Genomic DNA, 27,152 nt, shown 5'->3' with positions numbered 1-27,152 from the left:
TAAACGCATTAAAATGTCAACGATGTCAATTTAGGAATCAATTGTTTGGAAACATTGCGGAACTTTTTTAATTAAAGGAAATATGCTAGAAGCAAAAGGGAGATAACGATAAGCATGAGCACATTCTGTATTGATTTGTAGTACGTGCAATAGTCAACTGCCACCCCCAATCGAATTCCTCGTTGTCGAACAGCACAAGGATGAGCGCGAAGCAGAACCAGGACCAGCCATGTCAAGGCAGGACGGGCAGTTTCCAAACACTTTGGCATTTTATCTTTAAACAATGCGGCCTCGCATAATGACAGCATCATGAAATGCCAAACCAAATACCAAATACCATTAAAAATATCCTGGATGCTTAAAACCAGGCTTTATTTATGTTTGAGTGGTGGGTTGTAATAAATAAGTCACAAAATAATATTTTCAGTTTATCTTGTTGAGTCGAGACCCGTTGAAGTCTGCTTTAATTGTTTTTGCAAACTATTAAAAAAACTATTTTAAAACAAGTAAGAAAGTCAAGACTGCTCGACTACGAGATCCCCTAAACCCTTCGAAAAACAGCTATTTCAATAATTTATCGCGTCTTTCTGCTTACACAAGAAACACACACGTATAAACACGCATGGGCTGCAGTGTGCGCTTAAAATGAGAATTTAATTGTTTAATAGCTTTTCTTGTGGATTGACTATCTTCAAGAAACTTTCAGATTATGATTATAACATTGATATGCATGCATTTGCCAAAGCACAAGTCTCTAGTATTTGAAATACGTCATTTACAAATATGTGGGTGAGGGGGTGGATATAGGGGTGGGGGGTAAATTTTAACAAAAACCGAAATTGTATAAAATGCATATAATGCATGGAGACTCTAGCTTTAAAGATGTAGGAGATATAATTTTATAACTGATTTTCGATAGGGCTTTTTATCGATACAAAATAACGGGATGAGTTATCGATTATTTGTGATAAATAATACGGATATTAAAAAAAAAAAAAATTGAAGTCTCTAGCTCTTATATCTTCTGACATCGACGCGTTCATACATACGGACAGGGCCAAATCGACCCAGCTCGTCGCCCTGATCAAGAATATATAAACTTTGTGGGGTCTGCCACGCCTCCTTCTGCCTGTTACATACATTTCCACAAAACCATTACAACCTGATTTCCCATTTTCAATGGAATCAGGGTATAAAAATCTTTAAAAAATATTAACAAACATGCATTATTATAATAGCTATCCAAATATAGAACGGTAAAGCGGTTAGAGAGAGGTTGACTGCAACAAAATTCGAGAGGATCATCTGATCTTATTAAACGAAATTATTTAGTGGCCGACCTATTTTATATGTATGCATGACTTAAACCAAAACACTTACGAAATGAGTCTCAAGACAAATGCCTCACGGAAACACAACATTGACAAACGAACAGATATGATTTTTTAAATTTTGATTAATATCGAGGGACACTCTGTCTTGAAGCACTGACTCCTCAGTGTAACTAACAGTGTAACGAGTATTTTCTATTTATTACTGATCGTAGATAGTTGGGCTGCAGTAGCTAATAAAGGAGCAATTAAAAAGCAGGAGTTTTAGTTGCATTTAAAAACTTTTTATTGGAAATTAACACTGTCTATATATATTAAAATACAATTCAACAGTAAATACAACACAACATATTAAAACGCAATACAGTATAATATATAAACGAATGCAATGTAATGCAGTATGCATATGTACCTTTGTATGTACATATATGCATGGGCGCCTATGTAGAACGAGGGTCTTAAGTATAATTATTAAAATGCCTGAATATATTTATTTATTAGTATCATAATCGCTAGGATAATAATTCTTAGTTCGTTTTCTTTTTCTTTCCTTTTTCAAACCGCTGAAGTTTGTCTCTTATTTATTTATTTTTTTTTTAAACTAGTCTTCGATTTAGTTTGCATTTTGACATTCACGAGCATCAGGATATAGATATAGATTTCCAGAGTTAACTAAGATAAGCTGACAAACACTCGTTTGCTATTTTATAAAAGTATATAACAGCTTTATTTTAATTTATTTATATTTTATACTTTCTTACGAAGTATTGTTAGAATCGTAAAATTTTGTAAATGACTCTATACAATTAATTATTTTTTGGATTTGCTCAACTATCGCAATATGTATATATGTATGTATATATTGTATATATTGAATCGCAAATTTCTGATTGATTAAGGTATAGAAACTTTAATATATATTTCGTTTTCATTTTCATCTTATATATATATCAAACTTTTAACAATAATTTCAGTCGGTCGTTATATATATATATATATATATATATATATATATATATATATACACTACATTCGATATCAACTACGTTTACATTTTTGAAACATTTCTGTATTTTACTTTCATTAAATTTTTGTAAAATCATTTAATATTTTTAAATTAAGACACGAAATTTGATAGGTTTTAGATATGATTGTTGCTCTTCTAAATGATTGATTCGAAAAATCTCACTAGCATGCCTCTAAAAAACTAAAAGAAAATTTGCCATTTTGTTCATCATTATTAATCATTATAACGTATTATATATAGGTTTGAATAATCTGTCTGCTTCGGCTGACCGAAGTACGGAAAAATGTTTCTTAACTCTTGAAATGGTTTTCAACTAGCTTCTATTCCTGAAAATATAGAAGATATAACTATATATATCTGAAAAATTATGTAAATATTTTGAAGAAGCTTAACCTAATTTTTTAGACTTCCATTAGCATATTTGGAATTTCAGGTACATTAAAAATCTTATGAATTATTTTGGCAACGAACGAAAACATTTTAAAGCGTCTACAAGCTAAATTGAACATAATCGAAACGTTTTGAATATTACCGAATCAAATCGAATCTTAAGAACCGCGCACACGGTAAAATATAAAAGACGATTTTTTTTATTCTGGTTGAGTTTGTGTGCCCTAATTGCTTTTAACTAATGTTTTTGTTTATTAAATTTCGAGTTCTGAAATGCTTTAATCTATTTTTTCTAATGCTTCATCGTTGTACTTATTCGATATATAAAATATTTCTATCGATAAACAGAACTTCAAAAACAATTCACCAATTTGCTCAATACTGAACTCTAATTAAAATTTAGTGCAGCAGCTTATGCGTTCCAAGGGCACATCGTAAGGTTGTACAAATATTTATATAATATTGATCGATATACATAGTTATTTATGTATATCAACCGCTTTTTCACATTTATACGCAATAAGGAGGTTTTCTTGGCACTATGAATAAAGTATAAAGTATATATGTTAATAGAGCATGTCGGCTTATATATGTATATATATATATATATATATATATATATATATATATATATGTCCGCATGCAGCTTGAAACCGAAATTATGCAATGCTAATACATCTTCTGTGGAATCGGGGATAGACTGGTGTTTCAAAACAAGTTTCTCAGTGGACAATTCTTAAAAGCATCGCTGAGACGTTTTCTTAATTTCGCTGAAAGTACAAAAATGAAAAGAAATTAATTTTTATTGAAAAATTTGTACAAGTTCGTCAAATTGGCTACGAAAAGAAAAATAATAAATTACCAGAATAAATGACATAAGATAAAGAAAAATGTTACAAAATGAAAGAGTTTTTGTTGACAGTTTTTGATAGTTTTTTGTTCAGCCTAGAACACACAAGACACAATCGGAAGAAATTGTCTCAATCTTTTCTTTTTTCTTTTTTTTTTCATTTGTTAAAAATTTTGTTTTGCGTCTGTATTGTGCTGTTTACATTAATTTTGTATTTGGGAGATACCTACCGAGCGGTGGGGCTGACTATAAATGAGTCTTAAGAGTGCAACGGAAATTAAGAGGAAAACGATGATACTCACGTTTTTTAGGAGGCATCTCGTTTTAAAGATTTTTAAAGACACAACTCACCTTCTACCTTTGACTTAGTGTACAACAAATATATCTGAGTGTCAGCTCAGAATGTATGGAGATGCAGATGCAGAGATGCATGGTATACGAGTAGACAACGTTTTTAAGGATTAGGTATACTTAGCGTTTATAATAGTTAAGATAGACAATAGACAGTAGCACCTGCGTTTTTTTCAGTTAAAAAAGGAACAGGAAATTATAGAGAGCAAAAGGTATAGGGATAGAGAGACAGAGACAGATAGAGAGAGAGAGAGATGGGCACGAACAGACACACATATAAGGAATTTAAGGTAAATGGAGAAACATTTAGACTAACATTCATGCCAAATCAAGAATGCTAAACGTAGACAGAGATAGAAAGAGGGAGAGAGAGAGAGAGAGAGAGAGAGAGAGAGAGAGAATATAAGAGATATAGTGTACTTGGTTCGATGGGAAGAGAGAGAAACTCAGAGAAAAAGAGTTCGAGATTATTTGCCCAGACGTACACAAAAAAAAACCATTGTATTATTTGTGTTTTTTCTCATATAAGTATATATTATACATATATATCTTGTTTTTATTATTCATTTGTGTTTTTTTTTTTTATTATATTTTTTTCTTTTCAAATGTTTAAAGTAACAATATAATTAATCAACTATTAACGATTTCTTATGTTTTTTATTAACTTTTTAATTTTTTTTTTTTTTTTTTGTGTATAGAGCTGCTTTCACATTTAATAATGACTTGAATGGTATAATTTTCAACATTATATTGCATTTTTTGTTTTGTTTGATGTTTTCTTTTTTTCTACGTTTTTTTTTTTTTTTTTTTTTAAATTCATTTCCCTATTTAGTTACACAAATACCCAAATATATATATAGCGATATATAGATACATATACATATATGTAGGAATATATATAAATGGGTATATTATTTAATAATATTCAATAATAATTTGGTATCTATAAACTTTTCGATATACATATACATATATATTATATCATAACTATCTGTAATATTAAACGTCAAAACTAAAAAAAAATTCATCTGAACCATTTTAAACATTTGCAACATTAATGATTTACATTAAAATCTTTCGTTATGATTAAATATAATGTTCTTCTTCTTTTGTTGTGTATATATTTGGTATAAATTTGGTGTGTCTTTTTTTTTTTCTTTTAATGTTTAGTAATCAATACAAGTGAACTTCAATATCATATATATGTTTTGAAAGAACGCAATAGAGATATATTTCCTTTACTAGAATCTAGTTAAACATGTTGTTATATTTTGAAAGCATTTTCCATTTACTTGTAAGAGCTAAGAATTGGAAAGAGCATAAAACTTGGGTTCGGTAAAACTAGAAAAATTAAGTTTGGACATAAATAAATAAATATATATATTTATACTAATTGTAGTAGTTTTTGAGTAGAGTTTAGAAGTTAAAGATATTTTAAGCATTTGGATAGTATCTTGGAGCCACTTTAAGGCAATTTGATCGTTCATAATTTTATCGAGCGAGGGGCACTAGGGAATTGCTTTTTAGGGATTGACAGCGAGTTTAGTTGTTGCCTTCGAAGTCAAAATATGTAAGAAACAGTGTTAGGCAATGATAGAAAGAAATAGGTAGTTATACTACGAAAAAGTCTTGACTTTCGTCAGGATCAGAATGGGCTATTGTTGATGCCCAAAAGTTTTTAACAACACACAAGCTTCCGGTTAGTCAAAAGCTTTTGTAACTCGTTTCACTTTTTGATGTAATAAATATTGTTCACTAATTTATGTATATCTCATATATTAAGTATTGAATACACTTTACTCACTATGCGGTATTTTTGACTGTGTATGTAAGTTGAACATTTGTTTGTTTTGGTATTTGTCGTCTGTTTTTGTTGAATCTGTACATATAACTTTTAACATTTACAACACCGTATATATTTCTTTGTCTATATGCATGTTACTATATATGAGTGTGTGTAAGGGAGTGTGTGTAGGTGTATATAGATATGCACTATACAAAAGAAGGAAAAATAAAAAGAAATATTCACAACAATTAGATATACTTTTGAACTATTGTTTGGTTTTGTGGTATAATGATTTGTTGTTTCATTTAGTATTGTACATATAAGATAACTTCTGTAGATGTTGTTGTTGTACTTGTTTTCTTGTTGTGCTGTTGTTGTTGTAGATGATGATACGGGTGGTGTACCATATATTTTAACACGAGAGTACATATGTCTGAAAGAGACCAGCGAGTCGTTGTTGTTGATGTTGTGGTGAAGATTGTTGTTGTTTCGTGTGGTTGTTGTTGTATTTTTAGGCAGAGTAGTAGTAGTGGCGCAGATTATAGATTCAAAATAGTGTTTCAAATCAAAAGAAGAGAGAGACAGAGAAAGAGAGAGAAAAGAGACACCAGAGAAAGAGAGAGAGATAAATATAGAGAATGCAGTGTGATTAATACATTTATTCATATGTATTTATATTCATATATATGTAAAGTATATTGCATAAATTTAAAAACAAAAAGTAAAAATGCGAGCTTCGGTTGCCCGAAGCTGAAATGTCCTTTCCAAATAGTAATCTTGGATTTGTATACATTTTTTTAAGGTTAACTCTATAAGGCATTCTACAGGCAGATTTAAAGACGGATCTAAATTTGGATTTGGAAAGGGCACATAATGAAGGGAAAGTGTGATATATATACATTATATATATATACATTATGTCTATATATATTTGGCTATATATTGTTAGCAGACATACGAGTGTTGAATCGCTTATTAATCGAATAACGATATATTAACCATATACTATAATTTCACATATAATTGATATATACTTGACTCGTTTATGTGCATGGCTCAAATATGTACATTCATGCATAGCATTCTGTACCAGGGTATTGTTTTGTTATTGCGTGAAACATCGTATTATCTACAATTCAGATGTGGTATTTGTATTTGTAGTATATATGTTTATGGATATCGAAAGGGATGTACCCAAGTACCTACCCTTGAGACCCAAATATTATAGAGTCAGATCAGACAACAGAGTTATATGTATAGAAAATATATATAGTATAAGTTTCCGTTTTTAATCGTTAGCATTGTCTGCATGTATTATGGTATTACGTATTAAGTATGTGATGATATTAAGGTTTGCGCTTTAAAGCATGCATCATTTTTTATTTAATATTTATTATTATTACTTTTTTAAGAGGGGACGTGACAAAATGGATGCTAAATGTATCACAGCATTATGCTCTCGAACTGCCTAGCGTTTTCTTAAGAACTATTGTCCTGGGCTAAATGCCTATAATATAAAGTTTTATCTAATTTTTTGTTTTTTTTTTTTTTTTTCTGTTTATCATACATTATGTCCTATTTGATTATTTTGTAACTTAATAAATATATATAGGTTTTAGTTAAGAAACTGAAAGTTTTAAAAGTATTTAATGTAGAGTTTTAATTCTAGGATAGGAGTTGGTTTTACTTACATTTTAGAAGCTTCAATCAGTATGTTCAGTAAGTATCTCAAATAGCTTAGAATGTTCTCAGTTTGTTGTGTGTATGTATTTTTAATTGTATAGAAAAGAAACAAAATGTTACAGCTGTTAAAGGAGACTTTTAAAAAACAAAACGATCATGAGATCTTGGGTTTGGTTCATCATTATTTTTTTCTCAATTCTTCAATCAGTTCGAATACCAACGTTGATTTTGTAGTCCACATTTGGGAAAGTTTAATTTTAATTTCTTTGGAAGTATAGATCTAAATATATCATTTATCGCCAACAGAAAAAGTATGCTAGATCATATCCAGTTTCCATAGAAATTCGTGTATATATTGGGATGCATGTTTATGTAATTATGTTTCATTAAAGTCCAAAAAAAGATTCTTCAGCAACGTATTTCGACGGTTCGACATGATTCAGCAACCTCTCCATTATAACTGTTTTCTGACTATGTCTCTGTCGCACCAATCGCAGTTACGTTTTAGTTACGATAACGACTATGTCATCGATATCGTTTCTGTTATTTTTATCGCTATCAACTAATGTATTCTTTTTGTTTCTTTTAAGTGTTTTGTTTGTTTTTCTTTTTCTTTTTTATAGTTTTGGGGGCATTGAGTATATTACATTATCATCGAAGCAAAAGTGATTTGAATATATTATTAAAGGCGTTTACTATATATTTCATTTATACATAATTTAGTTTATGTTTTAACTACTTTTAAAATTCAATAGGATTTCACCGTCCTGTTTTTCATACATTCAAACGAATGTATATTGTTTTAGTCATTATAATTTCGGTACTTTTATTTTGTTACTATTAAACTTTTTGTATTATTTTGCAGTTTATATAATTTTTTTTCGAGATACTGTGTTATATATAAATATAACTAAATGGATTATTCCAATATTACGCAGAACGTATTCGGAACATAATATTTATATTATTTGCATTATCAACAAATTCAAGTGTTAGAAATCAATTGCATTTTATAAATGTTTCGTTTTTACTCGTTCAGTTATTATTATTTTAATTAATTTTTGTTATTATTGTTACATATATTTTTTATGATGACTGACATATCACTGCATGACACATTTTCCCTCTATTTGAGTTTTTAGCTCATTTACTTGCGTTTCTATTTGATTTTTCAGTTCTGTAAAAAGAAATTGAGTATGGAAACAGCAATAAATAAGCATACTTTGTAGAGTAGACTACAAATGTTATATGTATGTTTAACTGGTATATGTATATGTATTTTGCATAGATGCTTATGTTAACTAACATAGCGCAATTTTCGTAAAGTTATGTTTTTGAGTGCAACTGATAACTGTACGGTAGCCAAATATATATGTATAAGTATATGTAATTGTTCTAAATGAAAATTGTAAAATTTGTTATTGCTAAAAATACGTCACTCAAAATGCAATGCAGCAGGTGAAGGCAGAGGGGTTTGGGCGGCAGTCAGAACATAAAACATAATTGTTCTGCTCGCGAAATGAAGCATTCAGAGAAAATACCAAAACAAAACAAGTAAGAACGTTGCAGTCGGGCGTTACCGACTGCGGAATACTCATTAACATCCCATCAACAATTTAGTAGTTAAGTTTCGCTTTAATACTGTATAAAATACTGTTTTTTCCGATTTGCAACGCCCATACTGGGCGTAGATACCTCATTTTTGATCAGTCCTTAGAACGTGATAGCGGTACCCTAACTGCAAAGTTTGAATGCTTACCCTCAAAAAATGTCAAAATTACAGGGTATTTTTCGATATGCCTCGCCACGCCTAAAGAGGCGTAAACATTATTTTTGGGTCATCGATAGAGGAGGTTACTGGTAACTTAACTATCTAAATTTGAAGCTTCTAGCTATTATACTTTAGGAGATATAAACTTTTGCGGATTGCCACGCCCCTTGTGGGCGGACATATATCCGACAAAATTTTTGCTCTTGGGTGATCAGCCCGAGTATATATACAAAATTTGAGGTCTCTGGCATCAAAAGTGTCCAAAATATAGCAGAATTTAAAAAATCACTATATCTTCAGGTCCGATTTGCCACGCCCCTAATGGGCGTAGACTTAGAATATATATATTTTATAGAGTCATAACATTAGCTGACGTGCAAAATTTCACCGCTCTAGCTGTAAAACTCTTGGAGATACAGTTTTGTCCGATTTGCCATGCCCCCAATGGGCGGAGATATATCCGCCATAGCTCGTGATCTTGGGTAGTCTAAATTTTAGCTTTCTAGCTCTTCAACTAACATGATTTCTGGCATATCGGAAAATGCATTTTCCGATTGGCCACGCCCCTAGTGGGCGGATCGTAAAAATGTTAATACTTTATAAATCAGAGATATACACGAGTATGTGTTCCAAATTTCTCTTTAGGTTCAATTGCGCCGAAATAGATTGCGTTCATACGGACAGACGGATAGCAAGACGGACATTGCACAAACCCAATATACTAATTCACTTTCGTGAATGAGTATAATAATTCACTTTCGTGAATGAGTATAATAATTAAATTTCGTGAATGAGTATAAAGGTAGAGATGTAAACAGATAGAGAGCGAGAGAAAGAGTCATAGTAAGTCGTGTGTGTGCGAAGCGTGTGATAGTTAGATTTCAAATGGTGTATAGAGTAAGAGAAATACACATACATAGACAGCATATGCACTATATATATTTTACATAGACGTGTTCTGATTATGTAAAATACATATATTACATAAGGCGTAAAGGAGAAAAAGAGTAAGCAATTGTAAGAGGGAAAAAGTTTATAAGAACGTTTAGTTAGTTTTGTTATGTTTCTGTTTTCTTTTTTGGATTGGTTTTTTTTTAGTACATTAGTTTAGCAAACAAAATATTAGTAGATAGTTTTATTCGAGCTTCATAAATATATATTTGTGGTTGTTATGCGTGTTTAGTTTTCATAGATGGAAAGAGCGTTTTTTTAGGTTAGTTTTTGTTATAGTTTGAAAAGAAATCATACAAAGTTATTAGTTAGTTAGTGCACTTGGTGAGTATTTCTTAATTTATGTTGTTTAACAGAAAAAATAATTTTCATGTAAATGATAAGTTTAATGTAAGTATAACTAAATAAGCTATCTAGCCTTAAAAATAAAAAACCCCAACTAGAAATAGGTTCATCCCGAACAATTTTCTAAACTTGTGTGTTGTATTATTTATATATTTATTTATTTTTTTTGTGATGTTGCGGAAATACTTGAAACATTGTAGACATTATGACTAAGCTGTCATTGGATTGTACGGTTTCATAGTTTTAACAATATTCAGAAACCGAGCGAGAGAGAGAGAGAGTCACAGAGATAGTTAAGAGGATAAAGAATAAGATAGGTAGAATGGATAAGTTTGAAATGCAAAAATCTTTGCAATTAGATTAAAACACACAGAAATTATAATAAGACATTTGTCGCACTTACCTTAGTCTAATATACTTTAACCCACGAATAAAACAATCTTTTGCCAACTAACGTCAATTATTTAATTATTTCAACCCATTTTTCGAATACAACACATATTTTCCATAGTTAGATACCGTTAAAAATAAATTAAAAACAGAAAATGAATTAATAATAAAAAAATTCTAAATAATAGTTAAATGAGATCGAATGGAGGTGCATACTTCATAGATTCTTTCAAACGTTGCTTTCAAATTATATTCATTTATAGATTTAGAGTTTAGTTGAGCAGAGTTTACATTAGTTTATATGTGATAGTAAGAAGATACGATACGATCTTACGCACAGGAAACATAGCATACAGATAGATACACACATATAGTAGTGAAAATAGTCGTAGTAGTCGCAGTAGCATTCGATAGAGATAGATTAAGTTGGACAGTTTCATAGGCACTTCTGTATAATGTTTTGAACAAGTAACGATACAAATATACACACAAACACACATATAGTACTACTTCTGAGTGTGACTGTTGTTTAAAATTTTGTTCTATATTTATATTTTTTTTGTTGACAGCTGCTTCAAAAAAACGTTAAATACACTTAAAAAATAAAAAATGTAATTATGCAATGTACATAATGAAAGTGCTCATATAAATATATATGTATATAAAGAAAAAGGAGCGATACTGATAGATAGAGAGTTGTTATCCGCGACATTAGGTATTTTGGCGCTGCATATTGAATACAGCGAATATAGATGAAGGACCAGTTATATACATATACTAGATACATATGAGTACGAGTACTACATACACACATACATAAGATATTTTGTAGAGGTATGTGGCTATGGAAGTAGGGACAATCTCTGACTTACTTGTAAAATCGTCGAGCTCCTCCTGCTCAGCCTCGGCGGCCAACTCTTCGGGGGTCTTTTTTTTTCGCATTAACGGGTTGGGCTCCTCCTGTGGCGCAGCCTCCACAATTTCTTCCTTTTTCTTGATATTGTACTGCAAGATAGGTTATATATAGATATATATATATGATCAACTATGCTTAAGAATTCAGCCTGAAACTAAAAATGTAACGAACGTGTATTCAGTTATATTAACCACTGTAAATTGGATTCACTTATTAATTTTTTATTCCACTGTATACCATTATTTGCATTTGTGCTCGCGCTTCTTCGTTGTCTGGGTCCTCTGAAATTCAATCTGACTCCGTTAGGGAGTCGTTAAAAAAAAGGACTCCCTACTAGAGTCAATTTGAACTGCATGAGGAAACTCGTAGCGTATATGTATGTATGTATATATATATATATCTTTTTTTTTACCTTATCGCGTATGTCCTGTCTCATTTTCTCGCGTTCCTCTTCCATTTTGCGGTGTTTCTCCTTGCGCCGCTCCTCGGCCTCACGTATGGCCTCCTGACGCTCCCTCTCCTCCTCCTCTGCCTTTTCCTTATCGTCACCATCATCGCCGCCATCACCTCCTACCGCGCCTGCACAATGATAAATTGAAATCCGTATTAGCCTACTGCAAGATAATCTTTACTCTATTTATGTAGACTAAAGCGTATATTTACTGTACTGTAGGCACAAGTTGTCTACACTTTCAATACTGCTCTGTATTCTGTCTGTTTCAATCAAAATAGGTCATGACCAATTTAGCTTGACACTTTGACACAAAAGCAGAGATTACCAGCTCTACACAGTAATTATTTTTTTGTTTTGTTTTTTTTTTTTTTTTAATGTTTAAACTTTAAAGTTTATAAAAAGTTTATAAATTTATAATTAATTATGAAACTTATTGTAGGCAGAAAATTCTTACATTAAATTTATGAAGATATTTTTTTTTTTAAATTTTGCTTTTAAATTAGATTATTTATTTATTTTATGTATATTAGCTAAACTTGAATTGAGTCTCGGGACTAATTTTTTTGTTAAGTGTTGCCGTGCTCATCGGCGTAGGTTTGAGACTGATGTCTACGGCTTATCTGGGTTGTATAGAAAATAAGATTAGTTGGCCGGTAGCATTGAATGCGGCATGACGTGCCACAAAAATAGAAAACTGTCGCGGAAGTGGAATTGCTAGCAATTTCCGGTAATTTGTATGCGCTGCAACCTTTCAATCTCCTAGCCTCTAATCGTCTAAGGTCAGTTACAGTGCGAGCCAAGTTTACAGTTGGCCAAATCATTCGAAATTTATAGCTCGTGGCTGGCAGATCGCTGAAATGTTGGTGTCATTGTTTTGCGTGTTATGGTTAGTTGGCGCTTGCCACAGCGTATCGATTGTGGAACAGGATGTTTTGCGCTTTGGCCAAGAGCTCGAACAGCTGCTGAACACGACATTTTCGCCTTGCCAAGACTTCTTTGGCTATGTTTGCGGACGCACCGCGAATCAGACACTGCGCCTTCAACAGGAACAGCTGCGTTTTCAGCAGCTACTGCGCCTAAACAATCCCGATAAACTTCTGGCCATGGAGCAACAGCTGCTCAACTTTTACAAATCCTGCCAGAGCGGTCGCAGCCTGGACTCGCTCATGTCCACGCAGCTGTACAAGAGCAGCGGTGGCTGGCCTGCACTTGAATCCAGCAGCATTAATCAAACTGGACTCGGTTGGTTGGGACTGCTCAGCCAGTTCCATGAGATGGGAGCCCCGTATTTCTTCGAGACTCGCATCAGCATGCAGTCGAACAAACGGCTGGTCACATTGCAGCCAGATGTCACCAGGCGCCACACGTTGCGCAAGTTTGAGCAGCGTGTGGGCGAGCTGCTCCAGAGCTTCGGTGTCGAGCAGAGTCGGGCCCATATCGTATCGCTGGAGGTGCTCAGCCTGGAGCGCAATCGCCGCGATATCATTAAGACGGAGCGTATTGATGATCAGGTGCAGTTCAGCTATGCGAATTTCAAGCGATGCTCGTTCGGCAACTTCTCGATGTCTCGCCTTGATTGGGATGCCTATTTTCGCAACCTGCTCGGTGGCAAGATGTTGAAGCCCACAGACGCAATTGTTGTTAGGCAGTTGCCCCGCCTTGTAGACTATATTCAGCTATTGCAGAATACGAGCATGCATCGACTACTTAATTGGATTTGGATTGATTATTTGATAGGTACGTATACCTAATGTCTTAATAAATAGCGCAATGCTAGTCTTAAAAAGTCAAACTCTTTACTGAAATTTTGCTAGTTGCCAGCTGTAATGTACCTAGCTTTCTTAACTCCAACTTCATTTTTTACAAATACTTATATTATGTTGTTGTAGATATTGTAACCGCCGACTGTCAGCAGCTGGCCGACATCTATGCCGGCGATGTCTATGCGCATCTGCTGCAGCGCTTGAGCACGGATCGCGTACAATTGACACAGATGTATGCGAGCATTGGCAGAGCCTACAAGGCGCAGTTGGTTGGCAGTGTGTGGATAGACGAGATCTCCGAGCAGTCGTCAAAGCGGTTTCTGAGCCAGGTGATGCACATAATGCTCAATGGAGATGAGTACTTAGATGCTGCCTACCAGGACCTACAGCTGGGTCGTCGAAACTTCTATAGGAATATGGAGAAGCTGCGGCGCTTCCAACACAATCGACCGCCACCTTCACCAGCTGCGTTGCAGCTCCGCCAATTTGCGCGAGGCTTTGAGACCATCTATGGATTATTGCCAAAACAGCAACACCAGAACTTGACAGCACCGCTTGGCTATGTGCTGCTTGCGGAACGCTTTGCGCGTCATCTGGTGGCTGCCGGCAGCAGCAGTCGCACACCCGGCGCCTGGCGCAGCATGGACTCAGATCGCCAGTTCGCCCAGTTTGTGAACTGCAGCAAGACGGCGACCAACACAAATGCCCACGAACTGTTACTGAATACGCTGGCTCAGCGCCTGGCCGGTAGCAGCTACAGAGAGTGGCTGGGTCAGCAGCCTACAGCGAACAGAGTGAATGTGCTGCTGGCTGCAGGTAGGCTGCAGTTATCGCTGCAGCGCCTGTACTTCATTGGCAATCTGCTCATGGAGTGCCCAGAAGGACAGCAGGAGCATAAACGTCAGCTGCAGCACACGCTCTTGCGTAATACTCCCGAATTCAGCGAGGCGTTCAACTGTCGCTTCGGCGATGCACTTTATGTGCAGCCGCAGCCTTGCCACCTCGCTGAAAATCTTGCGCGCAACGTTAGTGCATAACAAAAATGAATCGAAGCAGATAAATGTGAGTGTATCAACCTTGAACTTTTTCTTTTTTTCCTGTGGCAGGAAATCAATAAACTGCAAGCACATGGGGTTGTTGGGGATTAAGTCAATTGATTTTTGCTTTGTTCGCTTCTTGTTTTTGTGGTAAAGAACATGTGTGCTTTCATTTAAATTGTTTAAGTGCATATGTATGTAAAACAAAGTTAATTTTTATGACTTACATTTAGCAGAGTACAGTTGTGTTAGTATAAACAGCAAAACACACACAGAGAGCGAGAGTGAGAAAGAGTTAGTTAGATAGATAGTGAGAGCGAGAGAGAAAGAGAGAGAGAACGAAGAGTTAAAATGAAATTAAAGTGCACACAACTGTAAATTCTCTTTTAGATTTATGATTTTTGTTATTGGTTTAACTGTTGTTTCCATACCAATGAAATTCATGATTTCGAGACGCTTTTAGGCCAATGCTATCTCTCCGTGCTGCTGGCTTTTGTGTAAAACAAGCGACTACGTCAAATGCAGGCACTGGTGTCGCTGCCGTTGTGGTTACGACTGGCCAGTTAGTAGCGTAGCCGCATCGCCGCTTCGCACTGAGAATGGCCAGGCCCCAGTCGTCCGCTGCAACTGTGACACACTGACGCTGCGCTTTCGTCTTCGTGTTCGCCGTCGTTTTGTTCGGTTTCGTGCCCAATCGACTTTGGCATCGTTTGCTGTGGTCCGTGTGTACGTGTCCATGTCTATCAAATCGATTTGCTCACACAGCGGCATAGAAAACGAACTGCGTACCCGGCCACGAGCGCACACGAACTGAATGCACAAAAATTGAATTTGACTGTTGCCGACTTTTGAGCGGCGACGTTCTGGGTTACGTCAGCAGCGTGGCTACGTGAGTGAACTTTATTCGCAGAACTGCAAAGATGGAGTAGGAGTCAATCCAACAGTTGCTGGGCTTTTTATGCCAAAGCGCCACTGTCGCTGTCGCAGTCGCTGCCGCAGTCGAAGTCGCAGTCGCAGCGATGGACCATATCGTATTTGACCCAAGTGCTTGGGGTTGACTCTGTTAACTGTTAACTGTGCGTTGTGCAGCGCCTGCGCAGGTTCATCTTTGAATGTGGCTGAGGCATTACCTCTGGTAACAGAAGCAGCAGCAGAATCTATCTTCGCAGTCTCGCTCTAATTATTGTTGTCGCACTCGGGCAACGCTGCCGACGTTAACGGCACTATTTGCACAGCCTCCAATGTGACGGCGCAAACGCAATAGAAAATTCCCACGCGTTGCTCTTGAGCGTTTTTCCTAGCTACCACAGGGGGTTAGCTGCTAGCTGTTGACCACATTTTTCTACTGCTGCGTTGACAGCGCTGCCGCAGCCGGTGCATGTCTCTGCAGATGCTGCTGCTAAAGGCAACGCACATTAAATTGAATTTATAGTCATCAATTTGCTGAATAGCTTCGTGAATTAACTTTTTCTTATTTTTATTATAGGGTATTCGCATTGATTTGTGTGGACGTCCATTTATTGTTTTCTTAAATCAGTTCAATGTATTTTATAATAAAAATTGATTGACTTCGCTCAAGCAAAATGATGTCAAATTGTTTTGAGCTAAGCAACCCATATACGCCGAATCAACCCTTAGTCAAGCTTCACCCTGACTCCAACCAACCGCTCTACGTTTGTTGCGCTTTTATGAGACTTTTGTAATTTGCTTTATGAACTTTATAAACTTCCTTTTATGCCATTTGACGCTTTCAGTTATTCTCCAGCAGCTCCTACTGCCACTTTACGTCTCTCTTTTATTTGTGCCTGTAACTGACTCTTAGGAGCACCTCTACATACATATGTATGTATATACCATTATGTATATGTACTGTACGCAAAATATGAATCGACTCTCCAAAGAAATAGCATATATATACATATATTCCTTCAATTAAATAGCTATATTCAGATATCATAATTGAGGAATACATTCAGATTAAATATATCGAATGCAATTGAGAGAAAAATTTATTGAAATCCTAAACCCTTAAACAAGCTAATTTTTTAAATAAAAATCTAAATGAAGGTTTGAAATTTCAAATCGAATAAGCTTCTTAAACTTGGAAATTCGCTCACAATGTTGGCTTAACAAAGTTTATTTTCCATTTAAGCTTCAAAACTCATTCATATTTTCTTTGAGTGTTTTTTATGTATGCGCGCTCTCCTCTCTCACTCTCTTTCTCTTATGTTTGAAGTTGTTCGCAACTCGTCGCAACTCAATTAAAAACTAATCAAGCCTATTGTAATATAATTATCGTGACAGCATAATTAACAGCGCTTGTTCATGTAGCTGCAATCTTCGCTTGGTCAGCCAGCTTTTCTTCATTTTCGTCAGTTTTTCTTCTTTATACATATATATAGATGGTCCAGGCCGATGGCCAATGGGTTGTCCATTACAAAATAACCAATATATGTAAAACCGACCCCTCGGAAGTCTACAATTGCGTGCAACATTTGCTTGACAGATCCACCCATATTTTTGTTGTTGTTGTAAGAAATCACTTTGCATCTAACACTGGGTATAGAAATTGGGTTTTCTTGGTAACAATTTTTTCTTTTTTATTGTTTCGGTTTTCCTGCGTGTCCTAGCCGTAATGAGGGTACTTAATACCTAGCCCTACGGCCAAGCTCTCTCGTTCTATACATTCCCTCTTTCTCTCTCTCTCTCTCTCTCTCTCTCTCTCTCCTCATCCCTCTTTTGATTCTGCCTAAGAGTTGTGGCCCCAGTCATAAGCCTGATATACGATCCAAAGACCTGATAAGTAAGACACTCGCTGCGTTTTATTGCTTCGAATGCTATTTTGAATACCAACACGTCAGGCGTCAGGAAGGGAGTGGATAGACGGCTGAATGGGACAGTGGGGGTGCCCCCTTGGAATTGTCTTAGGCTTTGCTGAGACATCTGTATATGGATAAGTGGATGAGGATGACTGCGAGCTGGTGACATTTATGCAACTTACTACGCGCATGCTGGGGGAATACTACATTAGAGTTCCATTTCCATTCTTATGAGAAGTAAGTGCTAAGAGAAACGTAAAGGAAGCGCAAGCCATTTGTGCGAGTGTCTCACACACCCATCTCTCCACTACACACTCTCCATCCTCTCTTCGTCTTCCACTCCCTCAGTGTGTGCGTAATTTTTTCTGTTCTTTTTTTTATTGCAAGGAGTTGCTGAAAAGGCACGAACGTCAAATTATTTTCTTTCTTAATCCGGTTCAAGACCGCCGAGCTTTGTTGCCCTCTGCCACCACACACGCTTCTATCGGGCTTTGCATCCGCATCTGGGTTAGAACTGGAGAAGACGGCGGCATTTACAAATGACAGGAAGTGGGTGTACGGTCTCGCAACGCTGTAACTTTTCTAAGATGCTGGCTTAAGCAGCTGAAACGTTGCCTAGCCCCCCACTTCGGCCCAGCTCAACGCTGCCACAGTCCTAAGTCGCTGGTTCCCCTAGAGCAAATGATTTCATTGTCATAGTCACTAATAGCAACTACCATATTCCCGACGTAATTATATCTTAACAGCCTCAAAGAGTCCTGGATATTTACTTATGGCTACACACCCACTTGTACACACTCGTACACACACACCCTTCACAATTTGGCCATGTACCTTTAAGTTATACAGATGTATATTTTGGCTTTAATTGTACACTTCACGAAAAAATATTGCATGCCGAAAGAATTAAAAAAAGAATAATTTTTCGTGAATTTGTATGGGCAATGAATTTGTAATGGCCATGGTAATGAAAAAGCCGATTATTGAACTTATTAGTAGTCGTAGGAAGAACAGTATTTAAACAAGCCATTTATTTAATAACTTTGAAAGCTGAATGAACAAAACTAACTGTCTAAGTCAGAAAAAATTGTTTTTTTTTTTATTCTGTTGTATTGTGTTAGCAGTTCAAGAAGTATTTGGACTATTTATAGAAAGTCAATGGTTTAAAGACACGAAACGATTTTAGGTTCTCTATTTCGTTGAGTGTATTTTCAGCGCGAGCCCTAGTATCCCTTGGAGCAGATGCTGTATCTTTGAGCTGTACCGCTGTGGCCATATGCGTGTGCATAAGTAAGTCGAAAAGTGGGCGTGTGCAAGTGTTATAATGTTGTCCTGTACTTGTGGCAAAGAGTGTCTCGTTCTTTTCCTGTGTGGGCCCCGTTTGGCCAAGCCTTGGTTTATGGCTCTTCATAATGACGCAAGTAAATCTCATTGCCATTTCGTTGGCTGTACACTCAATTCTTTTCTCAGTTCTTGAGCTATAGCAATTAGTTGTTAGCCAACAGCACTTGCACACACTCATACATCCACGCACGCACACACACACATACACTAGCACACCCACTCACATCTCTCGCCTCTTACGCAACCAGCGTCGTCTCTGTTGGGAATGTGCCTTCCATGTCGGTAAATGTTGGAAATTTGACAAAAATGTGGCCGCGTCTACAGCTCTGACAGCTGATAAACTGCATGCAAATATTTTTCGCAGTACAGATATTTAAAGAATTTTTAATATGCAGCATTTATGTGAGAGCTACGATCTTTACCCCGCTCTTTAACCACTCGCCACCACTCGCTTCGCCCATTAAATGCGTCATTTAGCACTTAGTTTTGTGGTCTTTTGCGCCCACAGAATTAGTTATGCAGCGCGACTGCCAGAACGTGCTAGTATGTCAGCTCCAGGCTCATTTTATTCGTTAACTGAGCTTGAGCAAATCAAATTTGACAGCTGTTTAGAGGATTTCGAGTCTGTCGTCTTTAGAATTAACATTTCTTTCTTGGGAAGCAAGCTAAATTAATTGCTTAAAAGACAGAAATCAGATTGTTTATTTCATTGTATTCAACAACATAAGTCTGAAATAACCATAAGTCAAATTCTAATTCTCTTAATATATTGAAAGAATCTCAAATGGTTCAAATAAAGTTATACTTTTCTTCTTTTTAAGCTTCCGCCTTATGACATTTGTTACCAATTGGAGCATAGAAATCAATTGATCTGTTTAAATAATGAATAGATTGGAAAGAAAATTGAAAATCCGCACCGTAATATTAGGTGGAGTTAAGTTCCAATTTTTCTTTGTGCTCGTCACAAATGTGTCTGACAAATTGAGAAAAACGAGCGACATTTGCATTTGGTACATCAACTGCAAACGTTGTGGACAGCTACAGCTATCTGTATCCGTGTCTGTGTCAGTATCTGCATGCATCTTTAGCCGGAGCTGTAGCTGTCATGTAGGTGGTGTTGTCTTGCTTGTTTGTGGCATGTGTTAAAATGTTTGCTCGCCAAAATACGAATTGAAAATGGCAACCTGGAACGGTATATGTTCAGTTCATATCCTACATCTATTGCAAATAGGCTACAAAATGGACGACATTATGCCTTGCAAATATTTCTCTATTATATGTAGTTTACATGAGCTAATGACTTTAAGTTCACTAAGTGTATAGTAGAAAGAGAATTTAAGTACTTAACTTTGAAGTACTTAATTTTCGGTCACTTCCGTCAAGAACAGATTATTTTTGGTTTTATTGTGTTATTAACAGAATTAGCTAAATATAGATATGGATAAGGGTATAGACAGAAATAGAGATATCTGTGTATATAGATAATATATATGGTCATAGATATAGATACAGATATGGATGTAGGATATAGATATACATATAGAGAGCGCATAAAGATAGTTCAGATAGTTCTGTGTTATATACATAGCGTTAATAATTACTTATACTTTACCTCATTGTAAATACGTTGTATAATAGTTGTAGAAATTGTTGTTGTTGTTGTAGTTAAGAGTAGTTTTATAGTAGTAGTAGAAAATAGATGATGTAAGTTGTTTTATTGTAGTTAGTATGGTTCCATATATGGTTGTAAGTACAGAGTAGAGTACGAGAGGTTGTTGTAGTTTTCATTTTTGTTGTTGTTGTTTTAGTAATAGAAGTAGTAGTAGTTAGAGAAGAAGTAGAAGTAGTAGTAGATATAGAAGCAATAGGTAACCAAAGATAATAAAATAGATAACATTTTAATATACGAAAAATAGTTCAATGCAAAATCAATATTCATATAGGTAGTATTTACTTTTTTTATCTTGACTTAGAAGAAACAAAAACTTCGAAGACAATGCTAACTATGCAAACCTTTATACATTTTTCTCAAGTTTGTTAATCATATGTAGTTAGTATATAGTACAAATGCTAGACAACTAAAAAATGTTCAGGTATTTTTGGTGGGCTAATTACAAAATTAACCAACAAATTTATCATTTTCTTTTTAAATTATTTGTCTTTTTAGTTAAAAAAGTTCGTAGGACCAAAGTTTTGTTATGCATAATTATCGGTACTAACGAAAGCTGTTTTTTTCTTGTGCAAACTTTTATTCGATTTGTATTTTAGAGAGAGAGAGAGCGCGTGAGTTAGGTATGTGCGCTAAGTTAAATAACTAAATTATGTATGACAAAATTATGAGTTTATTTTTATTCAATTAAAAACTAAATGGCAATATAGCCTAATAAATCGAGTAGAAACCGTTCTCTATAATCAAAATACCCACACAATATATGTATATATATTAAGAGTTTTATAGAGTACGATTGTATATGATAATAAATTCAGAATACATGTGGGATCTAATTTGAAATTTCGCAAAATTCGAATCCAAAATGCGTGTAATTCATACAAAACTTTGATTAGGAAATATAAAGAAACGAGATTATACTTTATATATATATATATACATATATATATATATACAAATATATATATATATATATATATATTTTTTTTTTTTATTATTTTTTTTATTTTTATAGTAGTGTTATATATAGGTATTATTTCTTGAGAAATTACCGCCTGCAGCATCTGTTCAGCGTGTGGGGTCGAGGAGAGTAAACGGTAAATATTCATTAATAAGCCTGCCTGTTTGTTGTCTTTTTAGATTTGGTATTGTATTGCGATAGATATAGTTACTAGATGGCTACATTTCTAAAGATATGAGGCATTAAGCAAGTCATGAGAGTATGAGATTATAGTGAATAGCTTGGCAAAATATATATAAAAAAAAGAGGGAGAAACAGCGAGGGGGTTATTATAGTTGATAGAATATAGTAGTAGTTAGTAAATAGTTTTGCTTGTGTAATTGTGATTTATTATTATATTGAAGTTTGTTTCAGTGCCGTTGAGTTTGAAAAATGAACTGCTTATGCGCGATATATATTAAAAAGTAAGTGTTGAAAAAGGTGTATTAAGTTGTGTTTGCAAGTTAAGAAAATGAGTAAATCGTAGAAAATATCTGTTAGTCAGCAAAATATGCGTAATTTTAGTTATATTACTTATTTTACTTATGACTGATTTAACGTTGAGAGCCTAAGTATTAATCGCTTCTGTATCTATTTAAGAATCAGAAGGGGAGTTCGTGTGAGATAAGGTTGAAAATCATCATATTTGTGTTCGTAGTGTTAAAAGATGCCGAAACTAACGCTAAATAGGCGTTTATTGCGAAGCGTATACTTAGAGTATTCATACTGAAGACTATTTTTTTAGAAAGTCAGCCCCGAGAAATATTCGATACTGAAAGTATTAAATTTCCGGCTTCGTCTTACAATACGAGTCATGACGAGGCGTGGAATTCATGTTAATATCAGAGAAAACAAAATAAATAAAAGCATGTAAAAAAAAAAAAAAAAATTAAATTAAATGAAAGAGCCTTATCAGAAGAAGGCAGGAAGAGATTGTAATAGAAGAAATTGAATTGTGTTTTTTTCTTTATATTTCGTATAAAGGCGTTGGCAGCTGTGTTCATTTTTTGTGTGAAGTGCATGAAAATTTCTAAGGATTTCTGTGCACTTGGGTATCGTTTTGAAGGTGGTTTTGGCTTTGGCTGTTTGTGAGTGTGTGTTTTTTCGAGTTTTGTATTTTATATCTTCCTGTTACTGGTGTTTGTCAAGCTCTTGTGTTTAGTGTGTGTTTTACAATGAGGTAAAGCTCGGCCGTGAATAGGTTCAGAGGGAAGAGCGTACAAATATGTAAATTTTATTTCATCTTTAAGTTGGTTGTGGGCGGTGTTCATGATTTGTGTGTGCGCTTAAGCTTAAATAGATTTTTATATAATATAATACGTAGTTATCAATTGACTTGTTAATGAAAACTGCCAGCCAAAAATTATTTCGGATGAAAGTGTGTGTGTTAGTAATTAGAGCAGTTTACCGAAATCAAAGAAATAAACTCAAAGGTGGGTATTCTTGAAGTGCAACGCTATGCTTAGGAGTTGGAAATAATACAAATAATATTTGTTTGATCTTAACTTCAATTTTGAACGAATCCATGACGCAAAATGAACAAGTCGATAAATATAGTCTAATGGTCTTTTATTTTCAATCATGCTTTAAGGCCAATCAATAACAATTTTCGGTTTCCTCATTCAAAACTGAAAGTCAGGCTCAAATCATAATCGAAATGTGTGCCGCATATATATATATATATATATATATATATATATATAATATTCGATATGGTATTGATATTAACTTATTTATAGATATGCTTATTTTCTTGTATGCAACTTACGCGCAGAGTACGAGCTCGACTAACTTGCACAAACCAAACGCTTACCTGCAAGAGAAAAGGAATTAAATTTGATTAAAATACAGTATGGCTAGTTGTTCTTGGAATACATTGTGCTCCATATATCATGGAGTTATTTGCTGTCAACACGTTTGATACATTTATTACGCTTATTTCCTCCCAACTGGACAAATCCATATATATTATCCTCGCATAAGACAGGCAATAGTAATAAAGGCTAACACGACAGCAACTCAAATAAATTCAACGAGTGTGCTCCACGAAGACGACAATGGAAACGCATTAGCTGTCCATGCTATGAAAGCACACACATACACTGTTATTGCTGTTATTGCTTTTGTCTAACAGGGCGGAAAATGTTTTACAGATTGAAAACTGTAAAGTTGAATTTCGAAACAATGTTCCATTCAGTTTCAGCTATTGGCCGGTCGTTGCAAAAATATTTTATGATTTGCTCCTTACTTTTATTATGCTCAATTGTAAGTGTGTTAAGAAATACATATATGACATTTTAGAGGCCACAAAACCTTATCGATTCCAGATTAGTCAAGTTCTGTCCTTCAAAAGTAGTATACGAAATTGAATTGAGGCTGGGCTTATCTTGTTTTTCAGCAAGTGTTGCACCTAATTGAGAGTTTATAAAAACTGCTAAACTTCTTGTCTCGATACCAATAAGTTATGATTGATATAATCTTATATTATGATATAGAGCAAACTCTATGCTGTGTACAGGATATCTTGTAGTCAGTCAACAATTGCTTATACAATTTTTATATAATTTTTTACCAATTGGAGCAACTGTAAGTGGCTGGCGACAAAAATGGAGGATACAGAGAATCTGAAGTTTTGTGGCTGGGTAATTGACATACATATGTGCGCCATCTTATAAGTGTACATATATACAAATATATATATATATATATAAATACAAATATATGGCACTTCGATTTGATTTCTCAATTTTTATGGTCATGCTAATAGCATTTTCATGTTTTTCGACCAGTCTATCAATGCCAACTTGCAGAGCCGCAGTCGACAGCTGAGAAGTCCGAAGAGGCAAGTGGCGTGTGGCATGTGGCATGTGGCAAGTGCCTGTGGCAGGTGGGTGGACAAGTGGGTTGGCTAATGATTCAGCTCGTCCATTCTCACTCTATCTATCTATCGAACTAGACGCCTATGCTCTGCTTGCTCCCACTCTTTGTAAGTGGTATTATGGCTGGGCCAAGTCATTGCCAGAGTTCTGTAAATTTAGCATCAATCTACGCAATTAACTGTATCAATTTGTTAGAACCACTTGGCGACGCATTCGTGCAGAATTTCTGCGCTTGATAAGAGGAAACCATTCGACCCGGGGGCCCGTCCCACTTCGCGTTGCAAATGGAAATGGGGTTGGGACTCGGCATAACCACTCGGCCTTTCGGGCAGCTGCACCAAACGCTTGCGAATTGCGAGAGCCTGCTTCATACCTAAAGCGACACAAATACAGACGCCTAAATACACAGATACACATTATATAGTGGCTATGTAAATGCTTGCCACATGCCATATGCTGCAGTGTGGCATGTCGCATGCTTTCAGTTGATAAGCGTTTTAAATAAAATATGCTAGCGGCGCGTTTTTGAAAGCATTCAATGATTTTCCAAGCGATTGCACAGCCAACGATTAAACAAAAGCAGCAACAACAGTTGGATGAGTTAGGACGAAGAGACTCTGGAGCTAGCTAAAAGCGTTAGCCACTTTCATGTGTGGCATGTTACTTGTACTTGCCTCCATCTACTGCGCTGTGCAATAGCTTGAAAGTGAATTATGTATGTTTATCGATCGGGTGTGCCAAAAATATATGTACGCATATATGTATGTGTGTATGTGTAGATATTCACCCCTTTTAGCTACCCATATTCATGTATACATGAGCATAATCATATAAGATCAATGTAAAGTCGCATTTAAGTCCGGTTGCTTAGTGATTTCAGTTTCTATTTACCTGCGATTCAGTTACAGATTACAGAAATAGAAAACAGCAAGAACTTGAGCCTTTATGAAGCTAATTAATTTAGCTCTCTGTGAATTGTCAACTTTTTAGCACGTATGTTAACTATTCGGTTATGTTTTGAATACTCAACATACAAATATCTTTCTGTGGATAGATATGCATAAATCCATTTACCATACTTTCTGCTCTTATTTCGATTTTCTTCATCTTATTTAATAATTGCAGTGTGCGCTTACTATGCGAACTTAATTTTTTAATAACTTTTTTGTGGACATACGATCTTCATGAAACTTTCGGATCGTAATTATAATCATAATATGCACTTGCCAAAGCACAAGTATTTGAATACGCCTTTTACAAACATGAGGGTGAGGGGGTGGATATAGGGGTGGGGGGTAAATTTTAAAAACCGAAATAGTATAAATTGCATATCAATATACATTCAAAATTTGGAGACTGTAGCTCGAAATATGTAGGAGACATATTTATAACTGATTTTCGATAAGGGTTTTTATCGATAAAAAAAAAGATCGGGATGAGTTTCGATTTTTAATGATAAACTTGATATCCGCGTTGTGAATACGGACAAGAATATATATATATGATCAAGAATATATATATACTTTGTGGGGTCTGCCACGCCTCCTTCTGCCTGTTAGATACATTTCAACAAAACCATTATACCCTGATTTCCCATTTTCAATGGGTTCAGGGTACAAAAATTTCAGTAAATAGTTGTTGGCCGGGAACTTTTGTTTCTAGATTTCACTTACCTTTAACGGCACTTAATTGGTTTCCAACCATCTGTTTCGCAATAAAAGCCGCCATTGTGTTTTATTACTTGCTATCGCTTGTTTGTTGGATCTGTGGGCGTGGATGCTGCTGCTGCTGTTGTTGGTAATGAAAGGTGCAGTCACGGTTCTCGTTGCGCCCAACTCCGCAACTGAAAAGAAAACCAAACTGTGAGAGACAGAAAAAAGCCAAGCAAATTAAATTGTGTTCAAACAGAACAATGCTTAGGACAGTGAGCGCCAGAGCTCTCCTTCTGCATCCTACAGCCAACTTGTTCTGTCACCTGTGCTAGTGGCTGTACCCCTGATACTTTAAGCCGATTAGCTTAAATGCCGCCGACTGTCCGAGCGCGCTTCTCGACAGTTCCCAGTTTACAGCTGGGCTCTGTACGTGGGAGTGTGTGAAGCACATTTCTGGAATTACTCGCCCAGCCCAGGCCAGCTCTGCCCATCACTGTCTTCCTGCCTGCCTACTTGCCTGCAAGTTGTATTAGTACACATAATCTAATATAATGAATGTGGGCGCAACAAAAAATTAAATAAGAGCTTCGTAGTTGCCTGTAGCTGGTGAATTAATAGTCGCTCACAGTTCAAATGCCTCGAGTTAAGCGGCTAAAAATGTCATCCATATTAGAAATTTCTTAACTCTCGACGCAAAAGCTTTACACGAGTACAAACACAAAATATATCAAATCTTCGGATAGT

General features: G+C 35.3%; 2 protein-coding genes across 18 annotated transcripts in view; one reads left to right on the top strand and one right to left on the bottom strand.

Moving 5' to 3' along the window:
• Positions 1-1,593: 1,593 nt before the first annotated feature.
• The window catches only part of LOC6575527 (complexin), a 32,484-nt gene continuing 6,925 nt past the window's right edge, over positions 1,594-27,152 (bottom strand). For 3 of the 15 annotated variants that reach the window (XM_044008209.1, XM_044008207.1, XM_044008208.1), the window contains exons 3-7: positions 26,430-26,599; positions 21,930-21,941; positions 12,204-12,361; positions 11,748-11,880; positions 5,219-6,168 (exon numbers count right to left, since the gene is read on the bottom strand). In XM_044008209.1, coding sequence (XP_043864144.1) covers positions 6,041-6,168; positions 11,748-11,880; positions 12,204-12,361; positions 21,930-21,941; positions 26,430-26,484 — 486 coding nt within the window. In that variant the 5' untranslated portion in view covers positions 26,485-26,599 and the 3' untranslated portion in view covers positions 5,219-6,040. Of the gene's footprint in view, positions 3,519-5,218; positions 6,169-7,426; positions 8,596-11,747; positions 11,881-12,203; positions 12,371-15,476; positions 15,909-21,929; positions 21,942-26,429; positions 26,600-27,152 lie in introns of those variants that run through there. The other 12 variants (XM_044008212.1, XM_044008210.1, XM_015168062.3 and 9 more) reach the window with 11 other exon arrangements.
• LOC6575528 lies at positions 12,387-15,156 on the top strand. 3 transcript variants are annotated; one of them, XM_015168066.3, is made up of 3 exons: positions 12,387-12,972; positions 13,030-13,982; positions 14,135-15,156. In XM_015168066.3, the coding sequence occupies exons 2-3, from the start codon at positions 13,103-13,105 to the stop codon at positions 15,043-15,045; spliced, it is 1,791 nt and encodes a 596-aa protein (XP_015023552.1). In that variant the 5' UTR covers positions 12,387-12,972; positions 13,030-13,102; the 3' UTR covers positions 15,046-15,156. The 3 variants fall into 3 exon arrangements, with proteins under 3 accessions (XP_015023552.1, XP_043864137.1, XP_002001537.1); XM_044008202.1 differs by having other exon boundaries at positions 12,387-12,979; positions 13,036-13,982; XM_002001501.4 differs by having other exon boundaries at positions 12,388-12,972; positions 13,036-13,982.

The sequence above is a fragment of the Drosophila mojavensis genome, unplaced genomic scaffold (assembly GCF_018153725.1).
Source record: "Drosophila mojavensis isolate 15081-1352.22 unplaced genomic scaffold, ASM1815372v1 contig_231, whole genome shotgun sequence".
Taxonomy (NCBI): Eukaryota; Metazoa; Arthropoda; class Insecta; order Diptera; family Drosophilidae; genus Drosophila; species Drosophila mojavensis.
This window is presented reverse-complemented; position numbering and strand designations above follow the sequence as displayed.